This window comes from Camellia sinensis, chromosome 12 (genome assembly GCF_055761805.1).
Source record: "Camellia sinensis isolate YWXY chromosome 12, ASM5576180v1, whole genome shotgun sequence".
Classification (NCBI taxonomy): domain Eukaryota; kingdom Viridiplantae; phylum Streptophyta; class Magnoliopsida; order Ericales; family Theaceae; genus Camellia; species Camellia sinensis.
Window position 1 is genome coordinate 131,116,908 of NC_138972.1, and position 19,656 is coordinate 131,136,563.

The following is a 19,656-nucleotide window of genomic DNA, read 5'->3' on the forward strand; positions in this document are numbered from 1 at the left end:
GAGTAGCCTTTTCATCAAGCTTTTGACTCCATCTTGCCGAGTCTGCCATGGAAACCTCTAGCTCCGATTGGAAGAATTGGGCATGAAATGTCTCTTCCATTTGTTGCCAAATTTGGATAGAGCTAGGTGTAAGGTTAATATATCATACAAATGCTCCCCCAGTTAGAGAATTTGGGAATAATCTTAACTTCATATAGTCATTATTAGTAAATTCACCGAATTGAGCAGCAAACCTACAATATGCTCCACTGTTGACTGATTTCTATTCCCATAAAAAAGGGCAAAATCTGGTATCCTGAAACCTCTTGGGTATTCATGTACCCTATCTATCCATTTTGGGTACGGTTTCCTATACACAGGAGTCTGGACCCCCCGAGCCATCGGTCCACACATCTCTCTAACAATATCAGTAATTTGGTCCCTAGGGACCATATTTTGTGCCTGCTGAACCACTACTGGAGGGACAAACACAGGGTTTGGTAGACAACCTTGTGCCTGGGGTCCTCTTGGTCCATAAGGTGGTATATTTGGGGCTGGTTGTCCCTGTGGTACCAGTTGCTGTTGGAGGTGTAGGTAACCCCTTTGAGCCTGTCCTGCGAAAGGTGTTGGAACTGGTATTGTGTCTCTTCCATTTGTAGGAAAACTTTCCAAACCCCCCGGGTATAAATTCGAACAAGGGATTAGTGAACCCCCTCGTGCCAGGTATGGCTTCGAACATGGGATTTAGGAACATTCTTATGCCATTTTCCTGTACTAGGCCAGATCCACCAGCTTGTATGGCTTCACTGTTAAGTACTGATGCAGGCCTCGAAATAGGTTCATACCAAGACTGAAGTGATGGTCTTTCATAGTTTTGATTGCTAGTTTGACCATTAGAATGTCCATTAATTTGCATAGGTTGTTTATCTCTAGCCAATCTTTGCTGAGGGACATTTGGAATATCTTCTGTGTATCTTGTGTTTGTTGGTTGATGGGGATTCATTCGATCCAAAAAGGATGTTGCCCACATTTCCATTGTATTCATTAACTGCTGTCCCATGGCATCTATTAAGTCACCCCATGGATTCATTGGCTGAGTAGATGGAACAGTGGATGGTCCAATTCCTTGGCCTCGTCCAATATTCTGAACATGTGGTACTTGTTCCGAAGTGCTGGTCTGTTCGACCATAGGTTCTGATAAAATAGGTGTCTCCACAGGATGTGTTGTCGCATTATCATCTGGATTAGGTATTTCTACCTCTCTTTCCACGCCTTCTTCCAAGGGTTCATTTCTCCTTGTCTCCTACGTCTAGCCATTTCAATTAGTCCCACCGGGCGTGCCAAAAATATATGTTGGCTTTTTTAGCTTTCGAATGTTACTTTTGTAATTATGAGTGTGCCAGCAAGGATCAATCAGTCCTTACAGAAAATTAATTGCCAACCAATTATCAGATGATTGTGTTTTAGTTCTTTTAGCCTCAATGAAGAGAACTTTTACTGGTGGCTTGATTTAGGAGAATTAAGCAAATAACAATTAAATGAAGACCAATTGAAGCATTTCATAAAAATGAAAAACTTACAATGATCCAAACTCAGCCTCGTAGAGGTTTACAATAACAATCTACTTGAAACTACTCCTATGAACGAAGTGTAGTGCAGGAATTTTAAAGTACAGAAATGTAAAAAACAGGAAATGTAAAACTGGAAAGGAAATAAAGTAGAATAAGACTGGTTTTTTGGATCTGAGTCTGGGGTTTTTTTCCTGGGGCCTTCTCTGCTATTTATACTTCTCAAGGATGACCATCAAACTGCATTTCCAACCGTCGAACTGCTCCTCCATGATCGCTGATCATGTTGCCTTATAATTAGCTCCATTATGCCATCACTTGCAGTTAAGCTTCCTTCTTAATTTTGAATTTGCATGTGAGTAACCGTTGAAGCCACATCACTTTGCATCTCCTTGCTGATCCAATGCTACTCAGATCTCGTAATAACCAATACTAACTGCCACGTACGATCATGATCGAAGACTTGAATAGCCTTCCTGTATTACCCATATTCTGTCACGCGTCGAATTGTAATTGATTTATACAAAATATGTAGCCAACAATATTATATTTATTATTATTTTTTTTGAATATATTCCCAAATAATTTAAACTTAAAAATTATTTATGATCACACAAAATGCAATGAATTTTTAGAAAAAAATACAAAAATATCCAATCTGTAATAAATTTGTCAATTTAAATTATAATTTTTTTATTTATTTTCAATTTAATACTTTTTTTTTTCCATCAGTTTTTGCTTGACAAAAAATAAAAAGATAGTTTAAATTACAAATAAATAAAAGATTATGATTTAAATTGATGAAATTAAAAACTTAAAAATTATTTTGTTTCAATGTTTTATAACTTTTTTATTACAATAAATATTTAAAATTTATAATTACAGTTTTTACAAACATTTTAAAACATTATTATAAACATAAAGGGTAAATTACACTTTATTCATTTATGTTTGACCCTTTTTTCATTTTAGCTCTTAATTATATTTTTTTTTTAACTTTAGTTGTTCACGTTTTAAATTATTTTTAATTTACTCTAAAAGTTTATTGATATCCAAAATTAGATAAAAAAATAACACAATCACATGAGATAAAAATATTTTAAAATATATATAACTCATACGTCTAATACAAATACAAATTTTAGGTCTCGTTTGACAAGTGATGATTTTAGCCAAAAAGTTATTAAAAAAATATCAAAAAACTAACCATCTATATCAAAAAGTCAAAAAAAAAAATTTCTTTCTACTTTTTACATATCTTTTCGTAAAAAATTAAAAAGTTACTCCAAACATATTAATTTTTTTTATATCATATTTTGGCCAAAAAATTAAGAAATTACTAAAAAAATCTATTTCCAAACGAGGCCATAATATAACAATAAATTTTATTATTTTATATGACAATTAACATAATATTTGTTTATTTAATTTTAAAAATAAACTAAAAAACCTGAAACATAAAAGTGAAAATAAAAAAGTGTAATTTATGCTTACCCCCAACATATAAAAAAAAAAAAGTGTGATGTTACGACATTTTCAACTGTCCATTTTTTAAAAAAAAAATTAAATTTGAGTAAAAGTTTTGTTGATATCAAAGTGTTCTAACAGAGAGTTTTAAGATTTAATCAAATCACCAGATGATTAGCTGGTCACCGGTCAGTGTAATTTTTTCATAAATTTTTGCCTTGAGGTGTTCACCTGGAGAACATTCGGTGATAAAAATTTAATGGCAATGAACAGTAATTTGATAAAAGTTACGTTGGTCGTCAATTTGATAAAAGATTTGAGAAATTTTAGATTTGATGAACCGTTGGAGGAGCAAAAAGTAAGGTTGTACTTGGTGGGACTTTGTAATTAATTTTCAATCCACTGATTTTAATGCTACGTTTGGTTTTAGTTTTTAAAAATCATTTCTACACCTGCGTTTGAAAACTCGTTTACCTGGTCATCCCCTAAATGCCCAACTGATTGACGGGAACAGTTTTTTTTAGCGCTTGCTATTTTTATATTTTAAATAAAAAAATATTTTCAAAATTTTTAATTTTTTTTTAATGAGTTTTGAATAGAATTTTGGGTTGTATTTGGTTATGAGTTGTAAGTTTTTGAATCAAATATCATATGTCATATAAAAAATTTCAAATTCAATTCAAAACTCATAATCAAACAAATTTTTCTGATTCAAATCATAATTAAAAAACTCACAAACTCAAAATACAGCTCTATTCTTAAATCATAATTCTAAAACTTTATGAAACGCTACCTAAGTTTTTTCTATCAAATTTAAGTAGATGTTTGGGATAACCTACAAAAATTAAAAAATCAAAAAATTACTAAAAAAATTATAAAGTCCATACTATTTGGGAAAAGCTTAAAGGGCAAAATTATTATTTTACCATTTGAATTCAAATATCCAGTAGTCAAAAAGCCAATAAAGATAGAATGATCATTTTAATTTTACTATAATATTTTATTATGCATTTTTTCATAGAAGGTTAAAAAAATATTTTAAACATATATTTTTTTTTCTTTACTTTTTTAACAAAAAAATCAAAAAATATATTTATAGAAATCATCTCAAATAGTCATTAAATTTGAAAATAAATTTAATGAATCATTAAAAATAAACTAAGAGATTTCAAATAATTTATTAAATTTTCTCTCCATTAAATAAATTTAATAGATCATTAAAAATGAGCTAAGAGATTTCAAATACCAAACTGATGTCAGTGCCACACCTACACGCCCAAGGGGGAGGTTTGACCAAAAAATTCGTTCATTATTTGAGGTCCAAATTCCAATCTAAATAAATAAACAAATTATGATAACTTTGTCGCGTGTCGGATTAATTATGTTCGACCAATTAATTAGTAAAATCGGAGGGAATCGGTATGAGATATAAAGCGATCGAACACATATAATCCCATGTCGGTTCTGTGAATGATTCGAATTTGCCTACACAGAGGTAAAAAACCCTACTCTCTCTGTTTCTATCTATTTATCTGTCAATTATCGTTCAATTTCCTTCTATCTTTAACCTGTTTTATGTACAGTAGAAGTAGTAGTAACCATCAAGTTAAGCTCTTGAAGAAACCGCCGCCGCCTCCTCCTCCGCCGCCGCTGCCGAGGTTGCTGCGTTGGGTAATCGCATAGAAGATCTATCAACAAGGAGGGGGAGGGAGGGATTAGAAGAAAAAATCAAAAAAGAAGGGGATTGTTAGGGTTTGGGAATTGGGATGGCAATTGCGGCGCCAGGGCAACTGAATGTCAGCGAATCGCCGTCGTGGGGTTCCAGAAGCGTCGACTGTTTCGAGAAATTGGAACAGATTGGCGAAGGCACTTATGGGTCAGTTTTACAAACTTACCCAAATTCTATTTTCCTTTCCCTTTCTATTTCAATTTGATTGCCCTTGCTATGTATTGTTCATTGAACTTAATTTATTTTTTTAATTTTTTAGTATTGCTTAGACCCACAATTTTTAAAAGTGGCATGGGAGTTGAGGACATGTACAGTTGAGTTTGTGATAAATTAAAATTTAACGTGTAAAATTATGCTATTTCATTGGGGAAAGCTTTTTAGGGTCTCAAACATTCTAGGAAATACCTGGCCTCTACCTAGTGTGTTTACTAACAATCTGTTTGGTAAATTAGAAGGGGATGGAGATGGGAATCGAGATTGGTAATACCCTGCAGCTTTCACGGGCTTCACATTTTTTTTTTGTGTCCTTTACCATATTTGATTGACAAAAATGGGTGTTTGTTGTTATCTCATTGAATGGTAAAAATAATTCTCTCCTTTTATTCATGTTGTTACATCTAATTAAAGATAGTACCAAATACGGAAAATCATTCCATGTCCTACATGCTAGTAATCATGGTATTACCAATTCCAAATAGTACTGAAAAATCTAGTTCCGAAGGGTAAACTAGAAAAGAAGAGAAAAGAAAGGATGGAGAGGAAAGAGAGAAAAAAAGAGATGTTGGCATCTCTTCTTTTTATTTAAATAATTCAGGAGATAAATGAAGATAAAAGAGTGGGTTATCATATCTTTCTCACTTGGGAAGATAAAAGGAGAGAAAATAAATAAACAGTGAGCTGTATAATGTAAGCTTTTCCGAAACCATTCTAATGACATTAAAGTCACACCCACACACCAAACGAAGAGCATGAACCATAAAGGCTAGCTAACTCCTCCACAAAGGATTCCTTAACAAAGACCTCCACTCACTTTTATCCACATTCCTCAATCTAATGGACAACAAAAACTCCCATACTATTGTTTCATGTTCAAAAATCTTTCTTTCATCTCAAATAATTATGACTCCCCTTGAAGTGCTACACGAAGGTAAACTACCCACCTCCTATATCTAGGCTCCTATATACTCTTATTTAGTTTTCTATCAAAGTCTTCAATTTTTGTTCTGGAAATTTGGAAAATAGCAATATCTAGACTATATTTAACTCAAACCTCTCTAACTACTACTCTCTTTCTTCTTGACCTAATTGCTCTTGCATTCCAAACTACCATCTTCATTTAGAACTATCTCTACCTGACTAATCCTAATCTCTTTATGTTGTGTTTGATTAGTGGATTTGGGAAGGGATTTGGAAAAAAAAAGAAAGGGAAAAGGTGTGTGAAATTACATGAAATGTAGATGTATTTTATTCACATTCTACCTATATTTTCTCTTTCGATTTCCAAATCCTTTTCCAAATCCCCCAATCAAACACAGCATTAGGGAAACCATTGTAATTATTAACATTTGAAATTAAATTTCTTAACTCAACCTATTTCCTTTTGCTCATCTTTTTTGACTTTCCAACCCCTTAGAACTACACCCCTCTCTCCCGCTTCCTCTTACTATTCAAACTAACTAAAGATAAATCCATCTTTTTGAATATAACTGACTTAAGTGTACCAACCCTTGCCCACCAAGAGGAGAAGAAACAATTCTCTTAAACTTTCTTGACCTTTTTCCGTTAGTCTGATGACCCCATTCCTTTCATAACTTGCGTTTTTATTTACTGCCAATCAAAATATATATATATATATATATATAAGAAAGGGAATGAGAACCTGGAATGGCCATTTACCCATTCTCTCATACCATATAGGGGTGTTCACGGGTCAGATCAACTCAGTTTTGCTGGTCATCGTCATCTGAACCGACAACATCGGTTTGAAAAATCCATCAACTGAACTCGTTCAACCATTGTTTGGAGACCATTGACTTCGGGTCGTAGAAAATCCAATCGAGCTTCGGTCAGTATTGCAACTCAGTCGTCTTCCTCAAGAGAACTGCTTGAGGGCTTTAGGGGAGGAAGATCAAAGATGGAACGAGAAAGGGATGAGGATTTTGAGGGAGGCAAAGCATAGAGAGAGAAAATGAGATGGAGTGGTTTTGGGAGAAGAAGATCATAAATGAACGGAGAAGGGTTTAGGGAGAGAGAAGAAATGAGATGAGGGTTTTGGGAGTGAGTTTATACGTATCCAATATCAGGATTGGAGTATTGAGTGTGTTTTTATAGACGAATGAGGCCCCCAATCAAGGCGTTCATCAACAGTTCCTCCATCAAAGATGCACCATGAGGGAAGATGGAGAGATGTCTGTAACATACGTGAGAGTGAGAGAGAGAGAGAGAGAGAGAGAGAGTGTACTCAAGTAATGAGGAAGAGAGAAGTGAGAGAGAGAGAAAAGTTAACAAAATTAAATAGAGAGAGAGATAGTTTGGATGGGGAAGAGAAACATATGTTAGTGGGAAAAGAAATAGACTTTTTTTGAAACTTAAGATTTAGAGATAAGATAGGTAGAAGATTTTGGAGATCATGTAATCTGGTAAGGAAATAATAAAAAGACACATGTAGATTCTATCATATTTCGGTCAGTTGGTTTCTACGGTTTCATTAATATTACATCTGAATACCGAACCGACACCCAAATTTATAGAGCTCCAAAACCCGCAGCTGACCGTATATTGTGTCGAAACCGTCTGCAATAGTCAAAATCGGGTTGGTTGGTCAGATTTCATTGGTGGTTCGGTTCTATGAACAGCCCTAATACCAAATGTACCTTCAGTCATTAGGAAATAGAGAAAAATGTCGAATCTTCAATTTGTGCACCTTAGAAGAGAGTAATTTTATGTTATTATTTATTGTACCAATATGAGAAATGGAATAATAAGTTGGTATGTCATAAACGAATTTCTTACTAGATTTTCTTATCACTAGACATAAAGGCAATGAATTCCACTTGTATTTATTAATGTGGTCTCCACTACCATTGTGTTTAGAAGTGAGGATATCTGGTAAGAAATCCGATTATATATAGCAATACTCATTTCCAAGTAGTTGGGATAGTGCTTTGTTGGTTTTAATTCACGCATGAATTCAACTTGTGGCTTGTGCATTCATGTTTAATTTATTAGTGATTCTTGTTTGTGGAGCTCTTGTTTCAATTCGTATGTTTCATAGAGGAAGGAAAATTTGCTTCTTGCATGTAGTCTCCTATGATTGTTGTGATGGCAGTGGAACCTAATCTTCTGCCTGTGCAATTCTGCTTTTGCAGTCAAGTTTACATGGCGAGAGAAATTAAAACAGGAGAAATTGTGGCTTTGAAGAAAATACGGATGGACAATGAAAGAGAGGGGGTAAGGTTTTCTTTCCTTTCATATCATTGGCCTTTGATTTTTTTTTATTTTTTTTTTTGAGTTTTGCGAGGATTTTGAAAGGATCAAGAAAAAAATTAAGGAGAAAGTTACAAGGCCCCTTCCAAAAAAGTTTTCAGTTGTGGAGGCCAGGCACTGTTTTTTGTTTAATATAACCTGGAAATAAGTTATTGTGTCTAGAAAGTTGGTTCTTAAATGGCTTTCCTTTGCAGTTCAAAAATATCCTCTTCCGGATGAACTTACCTACCTTCTGATACTTCTGTAACCTGGCTTCTGCGAGTTGGCATTGAACTTGCCTTCTGAAAATTAGTTACCATAGGTCCACAGGATAGAGTGTCAGTAGATCTGATCAGTTTTCTTAAAATTAGGTCGAAGTTTCCACTGGAAACAAAATTTATGAGATGAAGGCGCAATGTAACCTTTGAACTTTGGTTAGACTGATTTTTTTTTTTTTTCTTGCAGAAGCAACTAAGTAGGAAACCAGTCATCTAATATTTGGTGTTGCCTATAAGTAAAACTGACAATAACAGAGGTGGCTGGGTTGTGTTCTGGTGGTCAACATTGACTTGAAGGCTGACCAACGATCGAGATGTTCTGATGCGCCATTTTAATTGCACTTGTCCAACATAGGGTATTACTATATAAATTCGTAATTTTTCAGAAACCTGGTCTGCCATGAATGAAAATTTTGGCATTGTGATCCTATTAATGAGTCAAAATCTCAACTTGAGTAATGCTAGAAAGCATTTAAGGGCCACATTATCTTCAAAGGGTTGTGTCCGATGGAATGGACAGGAGTTCAGGCGATTGGTTTTCTAGATTGAACTTTGCCATTCCTAGTTATAATGGATAACGGAAAACATTTTGGGTAACTCTATATGGAAAACATGTTTTGAGGTTCCTTGTAATATCTTTCTAAATGCTTTTAATATCTTTCTAAATGCTTTTTTTTTATTCTATTTGACTATGCAGTTCCCTATAACTGCCATACGCGAAATTAAGATATTGAAGAAGCTGCATCATGAAAATGTGATTAAGCTGAAAGAAATTGTAACATCTCCAGGTAAGCTATTCAGATTCATATTCACTGTTCATCTCTAGATTTTCTGTCCTGTTATTCTATTCTCTAAGAGTAGCTATTTTAGTTTACGTAGCTAATTGATTGAGATCATTGTCCAGGTGCTGAGAAGGATGAGCAAGGGAGGCCAGGCAAGTATTTTGGTGTGCACTTTTAGATGCTGTAATCTGTCTCCATTTATATTCTGTTTCATGAACAGTTTATTTATTTTGTTTACTGGCCTACTTATGTGAGAGCAGGGAATTTCTAACGTCAGTGTCATTACTTGGAGTTGCAGATGGTAACAAATATAAAGGTGGCATCTACATGGTTTTCGAATACATGGACCATGATTTGACAGGTCTTGCTGACCGTCCTGGGATGAGATTTTCAGTGCCACAGATTAAGGTAATACCAAATTGTGTGAACAAAATGCTGCAATATCTAATTATTGACCTTTAGATGATTGACCCTCTCCCTCTCTCTCTCTCACACACCCTTCTTTTTCTCCTTCATCTTTCAGTGCTACATGAGACAGCTTTTGACAGGGCTTCACTATTGTCATGTAAACCAAGTACTTCACCGTGATATTAAGGGTTAGCACGAAAGCTAGTTTTTTCCCTAGGAGATCTTGCTTTTGTTTTCATGACGATAAGGTATGTGGTTGTACCATTGTGTTGCAGGCTCCAATCTTCTGATAGACAATGAGGGAAATTTAAAGCTCGCAGATTTTGGCCTTGCTCGGTCATTCTCAAATGATCATAATGGAAATCTCACGAATCGTGTAATTACTTTATGGTATAGGTAAACTGTTCAGCTCACCCTCTAGGAAAGAAACATGCATGTGCACAAAAGCAACTTTGATGAGTGTATCTAATTTTTGTTCAAGATTTTGTCTTCTAAATGCTCTGTAATAAGAATCTTACGATTCGTGATTCGATTCACGTTTCAATTCGCAATTTTTGCAAAATCGATATGAATCTATGGGCGAATCTATTTTGGAAGTGAATCTTTAGTGAATCACATGATTCATCAATTCACGATTTAATTCACTTTTTACGATTCATGCAATTCTTGAAATTATCATATCCAACATATTTCGATTCTTTTTTTCCTCTTTTTCCTTTTTTTTTTTTTTTTTTTTTTTTTTTTTTTAAGTTGAAATGACATAATACAACTTCTAATAGAGTTTAGTACAAAAATAACCAAAATATAACATGATTTGTTGTTATTTTGGAGATCCGAGAGTTTTTAATGGGATCCAATTAGATCAAGTTAGACCCAACATGTTTTTAACTTTTTCTTCTCATTTTTTTTTTCTTTAAAAAAAATATAATGTATATTCTAAAGATGTTTAAGATTAAAGTAACTTGCAATATAAATTATTTATTGCTATTTTATTGAAATAAATATGCTAAAATATTACATGGGTGACAATAGTTAAAAGTTGCAATAAATATATTAAAATATTACTTGCAATATAAGTTTTTATATTTAAAAAATATATATTTAAACAATAAACATATATACCTTCTAAAATATTTTAGATTTCAAAATAAAATATTCTAATTAATTCTTTCTTATTATTGGGTCATTGTTACTTGTAAATGTATATATGTTTATGAAATATCAATATCGTTGTTAAATTATTTTTACTTAAAAATTGAGAGTTTGTCTTTGTTTATTTTCTTTATTTAGAATGGTTGATAAGCAATATCTAACAAAGGGAGAAGGTAAGATGGCGATCTTACAAGGGAACCTGTGTTAACTTTTTACCTATTAAACCACGTGATCATCATTCAAAATAACATTTTCATTGATTTAAGTCTAAATTTTTTATATTTATAAGATATATTAATATCCAAGTGTGTAGATGTATTTTTCTAGTAATTTAGAAAAAGTAACTGAATCATTATGATTCACAATTCAGTACCAAGCCATTTCGATTCACGATTTGACAACTATGTCTAAATGTCATTTGATTGATCCTGATCCATAATAAACTTAACAGACCTCCTGAGTTACTGCTTGGGACAACAAGATATGGTCCAGCTGTTGATATGTGGTCAGTTGGTTGTATCTTCGCAGAGCTTCTACATGGGAAACCAATCTTTCCTGGGAAAGATGAGGTACAGTACTGTTAATTAAATTCTTTTTAGTGTACTAAAGAATGATATGCCTGATGAACATGGGCTTAGTGTGAATGTCACATATCACGCCGCAATCTTGATTTCTGGCCATCACATGGAGCACTTTGGATTCTGAGATCACAGTGGCATTCACAGTGTGTGATTGTCAAATTGTGAGCAGACAATGATGTATTTTGTTTAAGCAATCTCAGTTGTGCTTCTGTGATTTAAAGAAGATGATGATAGCCTTCAATATTTGTCTTGTTTTGGTTACAAGAATCATGCTTTATTCGTTCACACATGCAATGGGATTTGAGAGAAAAAGAAAAATATTAAATTTATTAGGAAATCCAAGAAACCAGAAAAGTGAAGATAAAACAAGCATGATTTTGTTATCGATTCTTTTTCTTTGTTATAGCAATGTACTTTTTCTTTTTCACCGCTAGTACTATTAGAATTTTGTAATTTAAATGGTTTTTCTTACAATGGCAAACATATTCCTCAACTAAGCCTTTAAACATTTTTTCTTAAGCTCATTATATTCATAAACCTCAACATTCTCAGTTATTTAATTATTTAAATAAATTAAACATTTATATAGGTGGTTGTTTTTGTTTTCAAACGTTTTCAATTTTTTTCTTGTTTCACTTATGTTTTCGTTTCCAAGATAACTGAAACAACATAATGAAATTCGGATGAAGATAGCTTGTTAGATCGAAAAACCTTTGATTTGGGGTGGGCTTTGCTGGAAGGGAATTTGCTTACTTGAAGATAAGTGTTTCGTTGGGTGGGGAGCTGTTAAAGACGTTTTCTGAGATTGTTGTGGAGTAGATCAAAAAACCTTTGATTTGGAGGTGTTTTTTTTTTTTGGGGGGGGGGGAGGGATTTGCTTACTTGAAGATAAGTGTTTCGTTGGGTGGGGGATCTGTTAAAGACGTTTTCTGAGATTGTTGTTGGGGAAGACCTCCACAAGAAGTAGAGGTCTTTTCTTGAAATGGTGGGATTGCAACAATGGTTGAAATACACTATGAAGGTGCATCACAAAGGGCCTAGGGGGTTTGGAGGGGTCGAGCTGGTTCTAGAGTCCTATGCGCAAGTTGTAGGTTATTGGCAGAGATGCCTCTTGTGGGTAGGTTTGGCTCTTGGGGAGAGACTAGCAATGGGTGAACAAGCATTAGGAGGGGTTTGTGGGAGAGGACGTGGTGGAGTTAAGTGAAACATTCTTTCCTTTCATTCTCCCTTCCATGTAGGGGTCTCATAGAATCCTCTCGGTGGATTGGGAATGCGACGGCAAATCTGTTTTCCTTGATTGGTGGTGGTCCACAGGGGGATAAGAGGACAGTGGTGAAATCATCCTTGAAGAAGTGGAAAGGGGATTTGGTGTGTTTGCAAGAGATGAGGATGGAGTTTTTCTCAGTTTATATTGTCAGGTGTTTGTTGGGTGGCGGTGTGGCAGCAAAACTGACCCGACCCTACCCGATCCTTGAGCAACTTACTTAGAGGAGCTATTAATATAGCCATTTAGTGTAGTGTTTTGTTTTCTAAGAAGCATGGACATGTGACACGATGACGACATGGAAAATTTCAAAAAATGAAAGACACGGCACATGGTTGACACGTGCAAAATATATAGTATTTATTATATATCATATATAAGGATAAATAATTATTATATGTCATATGTATGAATATTTAAGTCAAAATATAATCATTTTAAAAGCCTAAAGGAGAAAATTAGATATGAATTTACATTGCTGTTGTTTTATCATTGGATTCCAACTTCCAAGTTATTTTATTCCAATTTGTAATGTATTTCATGTGTGTGCAAGTGTTAGAAAGTGTCCGATGAGTGTCTACGTTACCTTAAGTGTTTGTGCTTCTTAGGGTGACGCCATACTTCCTTCAGTTCTTTCCACCTTATGTAGTTGAATTAATGTCATTCTTGCCCTTGCTTTCTTTAAGAAATGCTTCTAACTTCGAGCTCGATACTTCTTTGTCACCATTTTGATAAAAGATCAAATTATATCAAGCAATTCATGCGAAGAAAGTGGGATTTTCAGCTCTCTCATACCAAATTGTTGTAGGATATTATGAAGCTACCTTGAGAAGACCATTATAATGTGTTAAAATTTATCACCTACTTCACCCACTTAAACCTACTCCACTAAACCTAACCCACTACACCACTACCACCTCCACTACACCTACTTCTTACCTACTACACACTCACCCTCTTCTATATATAGGAATCATGAATCATTGTAATATAACAACACAAATCAATCAATAATACATCAGTTTGTTTACATGGTATCAGAGCAATAGGTTAAAGATCTTGGTGTTCTCGGTGATCTCAGCCTTCCGGCGGGCGGCAACCTTGCCTTGACCGCCCGCCGGATCCTCTGCATCAGACATGATCCCTCTCCCTCATGGCCATGGCAGCTACATTTACACACAGCAAGCACATCAGTTCCTCACCCTCTTGTTTATCTTCTTCTTTAGAGCACCCTAGCATAGTTGGTTTCGTACAGTGTTGATTTGGCTTTTGTGCTGGAACTCTCTCTCCACTCAAGACACCCACCACTTTCTCAACTTTCCCACCTATCTTCCATTACCTTTTGCACTTTCCCACCGCCCACATCCCTCTTCCACTCAAGACACTTTATTTTATATATTATTATTATTCTTATTATTCCACCAAAAAAAAAAAAAAATGTAGTCTTCACGGTTTCCGGCATCACCTCCTTCAACATAATGGTTCCTCTTCTTCTTTCGGCCACCTAATGGTGCCTTCAGTTTGAATGGCCAGAGGAAGTTATTGGCCTTCTTAAAGTTCGGCCCAACAGTCAAGATCTCGTGGATAAGATCTTCAATGCAGATAATTCCGTATTTTCCCAAACCCTGATCTTTCTCCACTCCCCATCCAAAAATATTGTTTTTTTATCTATTTTTTTTTTCTTTTATTTTATTTTTATTCTTCCCCACAACAACCTCACCCTTATCCTGTCGTTATTCTTCTTTTATTTTATTTTTTTCTTTCACTTTATTTTTCATTTTTTTTTTTCCATTATTATTATTATTATTATTTTTTATTTTATTTTTTTTTGCACAAAAAAAAAAAAAAAAAAAAGAAGAAGAAGAAGAAGAAGAAGACGAACTGCACACGAAACGCATTTTCTTCATGTCGGGGCTCACCCCGATCACTATTTTACACCACAAAAAAAAAAAAAAAAAAACAAACCACCACAACACACCCACACCCACAGTGGGATTTTTTCTTCTCTACTCTGCTGCAGGTCTCTTCTTCTTGCCTCCATCCTGGGCGGCTCTTACCTCAGTACTTCCTTGTCCACCGAGCACGTTCACTCCCCCATACTCCTCCACTGCAGCATATGGCGGACCTCCGAATCGGAACATCACGGTGGCCTTCCGCTTCAGCTCCTTGTTTTCTGCCTTTAGCACACTTATCTCTGCTCGCGCATCCTTATACATGCGTTGGAGCAGAGCCAGCTGGGAGTTTAACTGTTGCACCTCATTTGTCCTGCTCTGCAGCCGGTGCGACAAGTTTGTGACCGCCGTCATGGTTTCCACGCATGACTTCAGAGTATACTGATTGGCCTCAATATCAGTTTGCACCGCCATTTTTTGCTCCACCGACCGCATCGGAAAGTTCAACGGAGCAAAACCAGAGGTGTTTGGATGAGGTTCACTGGCCACCGCACTAGTTATTTCTCTTGTGGACTCGTTCAGTTCTGGAAAGAGCGTAAGCAGACCACGGGAAGAGGAGGCCATGTTCTGGGTAGCTGGACGGGAAGAAGAGGCCATGTTGCTGAGTGTTTCAGAGACGGGTTGGTTACAGAGTATTACAGCGTTTCTCTCTCAGCAAAGGAAGAGGTTTTTTTTTCAGAGGAATGTTCAGAAGTTTTTTGTCTGCCTCAGCCTCAGCATCAACCTTGGTTAAATAGCCAAGGCAACCACGCGTATCGCGCGCCACTTGACGCCAGACGACAAACGGGCGCGCCAACCAAGGCACTCACGTGCCTCGCCATCATGTCCGGCACACCTTTTGATGAATTGGGCACGCCTTTTGATGGCACGCCTTTTGACAAAATTGGGCACACCTTTTGAGGGTACGACTTTTTTAGGGGTCCGACAAGACTCTGTAAACTGTCCCGACATTGATTCCGGTTAGCTCCTTTATGGGTCCGACAAGACTCTGTAAACTGTCCCGACATTGATTCCGGTTAGTTTCTACAAGGGTCCAGCAAGACTCCGTAAACTGTCACAACAACTGTCACAACATTGTCTGCTACAACGGTCCGACATGACCCCATAAACTGTCTTCTACATCGGTCTGACACCGCCATCCGGTGTCCTCTACAACGTTATGACACCACCATCCAGTGTCTTCACCAATGGTCTGACACGACCATACAGTGTCACCTATCCTCTTTTATTTTTATGTATTTTCTTGTTTTGTAACTCTCTCCAAACTCAAGTTGGCTAGTTCCTATCCCCCTTGAGTTTGCGGGGGGCTGTTAAAATTTATCACCTACTTCACCCACTTAAACCTACTCCACTAAACCTAACCCACTACACCCACTTAAACCTACTCCACTAAACCTAACCCACTACACCACTACCACCTCACCTACTCCACTAAACCTAACCCACTACACCACTACCACCTCCACTACACCTACTTCTTACCTACTACACACTCACCCTCTTCTATATATAGGAATCATGAATCATTGTAATATAACAACAACACAAATCAATCAATAATACATCAGTTTGTTTACATAATGGATTAATGCTATGCAAACTAATAAACCTTCTTACTCACATCAGATGTTCCTATCACACTAATTTAGTGGGTCCCATTTTCAAATTCCAAAGTTCCATTAATGCATGCCACATTTATTAAGAGAAGTTTTTGAACTTTGTTTGTTTGTTTGGCATTTTCCATTATAATTACCTACTGTATTTGTCCCGATTATGACAACATTCTAACAAAATACTGTGGGTAATATGCTCCCCGTTTGGCAAATCTTGTTTGTACCTTTTTTAGCTTACAATTTGATATTTCATGATTAAGCAGTTATAATTTGAAAAGTTACACTCCGTTTGGATTGATGGTTTAGGAGGGGAAGTGAAGGATCTAAAGGGATAAAGTTAGTTAAATTGTGTTTGGATTTGTGCTTGGATTCTTTTTTAGAAGGGAAAGAAAGTGCATGGAGGGATTATGAGGGGGAGAGAGTACAAGTATTTTAAGCACCTCACTTTCCGTCCATATTGGGAGGAAACGGAAGGGAAGTGAAGTGCTTCTCATACTAATATATTAAAATATCTTATTAAATATATCTCCCATTAATTAAGTGCTGTCTACCAAACAAGAGAGATGAGACTTTCCCTTCCTTTTCTTTCTCATTCCCTTCTTTCCCCTCATAACTAACTCTTCCCTTCCCTTCCTCTCCCCTCAATCCAAACAGAGTGTTAAGGTACTTGGTAAAACTTTTCAAGTTTTCAGCTATTTGCTTTTTTCAGTTAAAAAAGCCACCTTTTTAAAGCTGAGTTTGATATGCTTTTTTTTAAGATACAAGGAAGTTTTGCCAAACAGCCTCTTTATATTTTTTGGGTGGGTCTTTTCGTTTTATGGTATTGTTTTCCAGGAAGTTATGTTTATTGGTTTTGTTGTTGTTTGTAGCCCGAGCAATTAAACAAGATATTTGAGTTATGTGGAGCTCCTGATGAGTCTAACTGGCCCGGGGTCTCTAAGATTCCTTGGTACAACAATTTCAAGCCAACAAGGCCAATGAAAAGACGTCTCAGGGAGGTCTTCAGACAGTAAGTAAATCATATCCTATAACCTGTATTTTCAGTGTAGACCAGGAGTTTAGTGCATCATTATTCACACTACTACTTTTGCATTATAGCTTTGATCGGCATGCTTTGGAATTACTTGAGAGAATGCTGGCTCTTGATCCATCTCAGGTATCTCTTCCACTCTTATGATCATCTTCTCTATTTATTATTATTATTATTATTATTATTATAAGTAGGGCCATCTTCTCCAGTTACGTTTTTTTCTAAGAGTTTGGCCAATCTTGATGGGAGTTGAACCCTGACCCCTACTGCCACATTTATACAAGGTCCATTAATAAATTTTGACTGACTTAATGCCACTCGTGTATAAGTTCTTAAATATTTCGGTTTACATAAAATTTCAGTTTTTCTTTTGGTTAATATTTTAATATTTGGTTCCAATTTCTATTCTTCTTCTTGAATTATGTGTATGTGGGTTCTTTTGAGCACTAAAAGTTGCTGAGATGAGAAAGCTTAGATGGATGTGTAGTAAGGCTATGAATTTATTTTAACTGACATGGGATGTGATAGCGAAAAACTATGAATTTATTTTAACTGAACATATTGCCCTTGATGGGGTTGAATGGTGTGAGCCATCAAGGTATTGCTCGTCTTCCTCGTGCAAAGAGGAGATTAGCGGGAGAAGTAATAAAAACCTAACTTGAAGAAGCAATTCCCTACTTCGGTAGCTCAGCCGTAATCAGTATAGGGCCTAGTCCAGTCCTTAATCAAGTGCTTTCTATCTATCTTTCATATTGAGTGCTCTCAGAGGTGCATTCGTTGACCCCTTTGCGGATGTCACAGCACAAGCCTGACTTGTAATTTATGAAAGATTACAAAAAAAAAAATTCATGTAGCCGACTTCACTTGATTGGGATACAAGATTAGTTTGGTTTAATTTAATTTGGTTTGTTTGGTTTATCTTTGTGATAAGTACACCAAACATTCCTCTGTTAGGGGGGTATTCATATTGTCGTTTGTTGAACTCCTATGAGAAAGCTACTCATTCGTTCAAAAAATATATATGAGAAAGCTACTCTTTTGAGTTTTTATAATTAATTAAAGGGTCCGGCTAAAAAGTGCCAATGGGGCACAAGAGAAAGATAAAAATTTTTTTTGAAGAAGACAGTTTTTATTAAAATCAATATACTCGTTAATTTTTTCACTTATTTTCAAGACACTTTTTACCTTAATCCCAATCCAATGTTAAACAATGCCCCAGTGGCACTCTTTAGCATTTGCCTTGATTAAATACTCTTGTTCTATAACAGCATTCTTCATTTGATAGTCTGCATTGATTTTTTATTTTATTTTGTTTTATTTTTTATAGAGAATATCAGCCAAGGATGCACTTGATGCCGAGTATTTTTGGACCGACCCATTACCTTGTGATCCTAAGAGGTTTGAATTTCATTCTGTTTCTTTTTTCCCATCTTGTGTAATAGTACTTAAATTCTTCAAAGCGTCGATATATTTCTCTTCCTTAACTACCAATTACAACCGGCTTCCCTCAGTTTACCAAAATACGAATCCTCACATGAGTTCCAAACTAAGAAAAAGCGACAGCAGCAGCGACAACATGAAGAAACTGCAAAACGTCAAAAACTACAGCACCAACAGCAGCACACTCGACTTCCGCCAATTCAGCAGACTGGTCAAGCACACGCCCAAATGCGACCAGGACCGAACCAACCCATGCACGGTTCTCAACCCCCAGTAGCTGCAGGACCTAGCCACCATTATGCGAAGCCACGTGGACCCTCTGGAGGACCGAGCCGATATCCCCAAGGCGGAAACCCCACTGCGAGTGGGGCCTACAATCACTCGAACCGTGCTCAAGGCGGAGGAGGAGGAGGTGGAGGGTATGGTAGTGGTGCATATCCACCTCAAGGACGCGGCCCACCATATGGTTCGAGTAACATGCCTGGTGCGGGTCCCCGGGGAGGAGGGGCTAGTGGGTATGGAGTTGGTGCTCCGAATTACCCTCAAGGCGGTCCATATGGAGGTTCCGGTGCTGGCCGTGGCTCGAGTATGATCGGTGGGAACCGCAATCAACAGTATGGTTGGCAACAGTGACATTATAGCTTGTGCTAAGTGAGATCTGTTGACAAGCTTGATTGTGAGTGATAACGGAAAACAAAATGAATAATAGGATGATTTCAATTTTTGTTTTCTATGCCTCGTATGCCCATAGTTCTATTATTTAAGGTGGTTCTTGATGAGAAGATAAATAATTGATTATTGCTTGAATTTTGTATAATTCATATTCTTTTTATGTTGTGTTAAAGACAACTTTACATGCTTTGTGTGGATTGCAGCTTTGGCCATGTGAATATAAGTAGTGTTCTTATTGCAAATTGGTGCTATTGCTTATTGGTCTATTTTGAATTA

The 19,656-nt window shown here is 36.0% G+C and overlaps 1 protein-coding gene across 4 annotated transcripts; it reads left to right on the plus strand.

Moving 5' to 3' along the window:
- Window positions 1-4,222: 4,222 nt before the first annotated feature.
- Window positions 4,223-19,622, plus strand: LOC114306676 (cyclin-dependent kinase C-1). Of its 4 annotated transcripts, none has more exons than XM_028251958.2 (13): window positions 4,223-4,509; window positions 4,598-4,890; window positions 8,112-8,193; window positions 9,184-9,274; window positions 9,391-9,432; window positions 9,567-9,676; window positions 9,792-9,864; window positions 9,952-10,072; window positions 11,280-11,397; window positions 17,108-17,247; window positions 17,337-17,394; window positions 18,596-18,666; window positions 18,780-19,622. In XM_028251958.2, the coding sequence occupies exons 2-13, from the start codon at window positions 4,781-4,783 to the stop codon at window positions 19,339-19,341; spliced, it is 1,578 nt and encodes a 525-aa protein (XP_028107759.1). In that variant the 5' UTR covers window positions 4,223-4,509; window positions 4,598-4,780; the 3' UTR covers window positions 19,342-19,622. The 4 variants fall into 4 exon arrangements, with proteins under 4 accessions (XP_028107759.1, XP_028107762.1, XP_028107760.1 ...); XM_028251961.2 differs by having other exon boundaries at window positions 9,391-9,420; XM_028251959.2 differs by having other exon boundaries at window positions 4,240-4,509; window positions 4,601-4,890.
- Window positions 19,623-19,656: the final 34 nt, after the last annotated feature.

What these genes read in the sequence shown, in the direction of transcription:
- LOC114306676 (XM_028251958.2), top strand. Translation starts at nt 4,781, where the DNA reads ATGGCAATTGCGGCGCCAGGGCAACTGAATGTCAGCGAATCGCCGTCG. An exon ending in TTTCAGTGCCACAGATTAAG is followed by an intron (nt 9,677 to 9,791) that starts GTAATACCAAAT and finishes TTCATCTTTCAG; the next exon opens with TGCTACATGAGACAGCTTTT. An exon ending in TCTTTCCTGGGAAAGATGAG is followed by an intron (nt 11,398 to 17,107) that starts GTACAGTACTGT and finishes TGTTGTTTGTAG; the next exon opens with CCCGAGCAATTAAACAAGAT.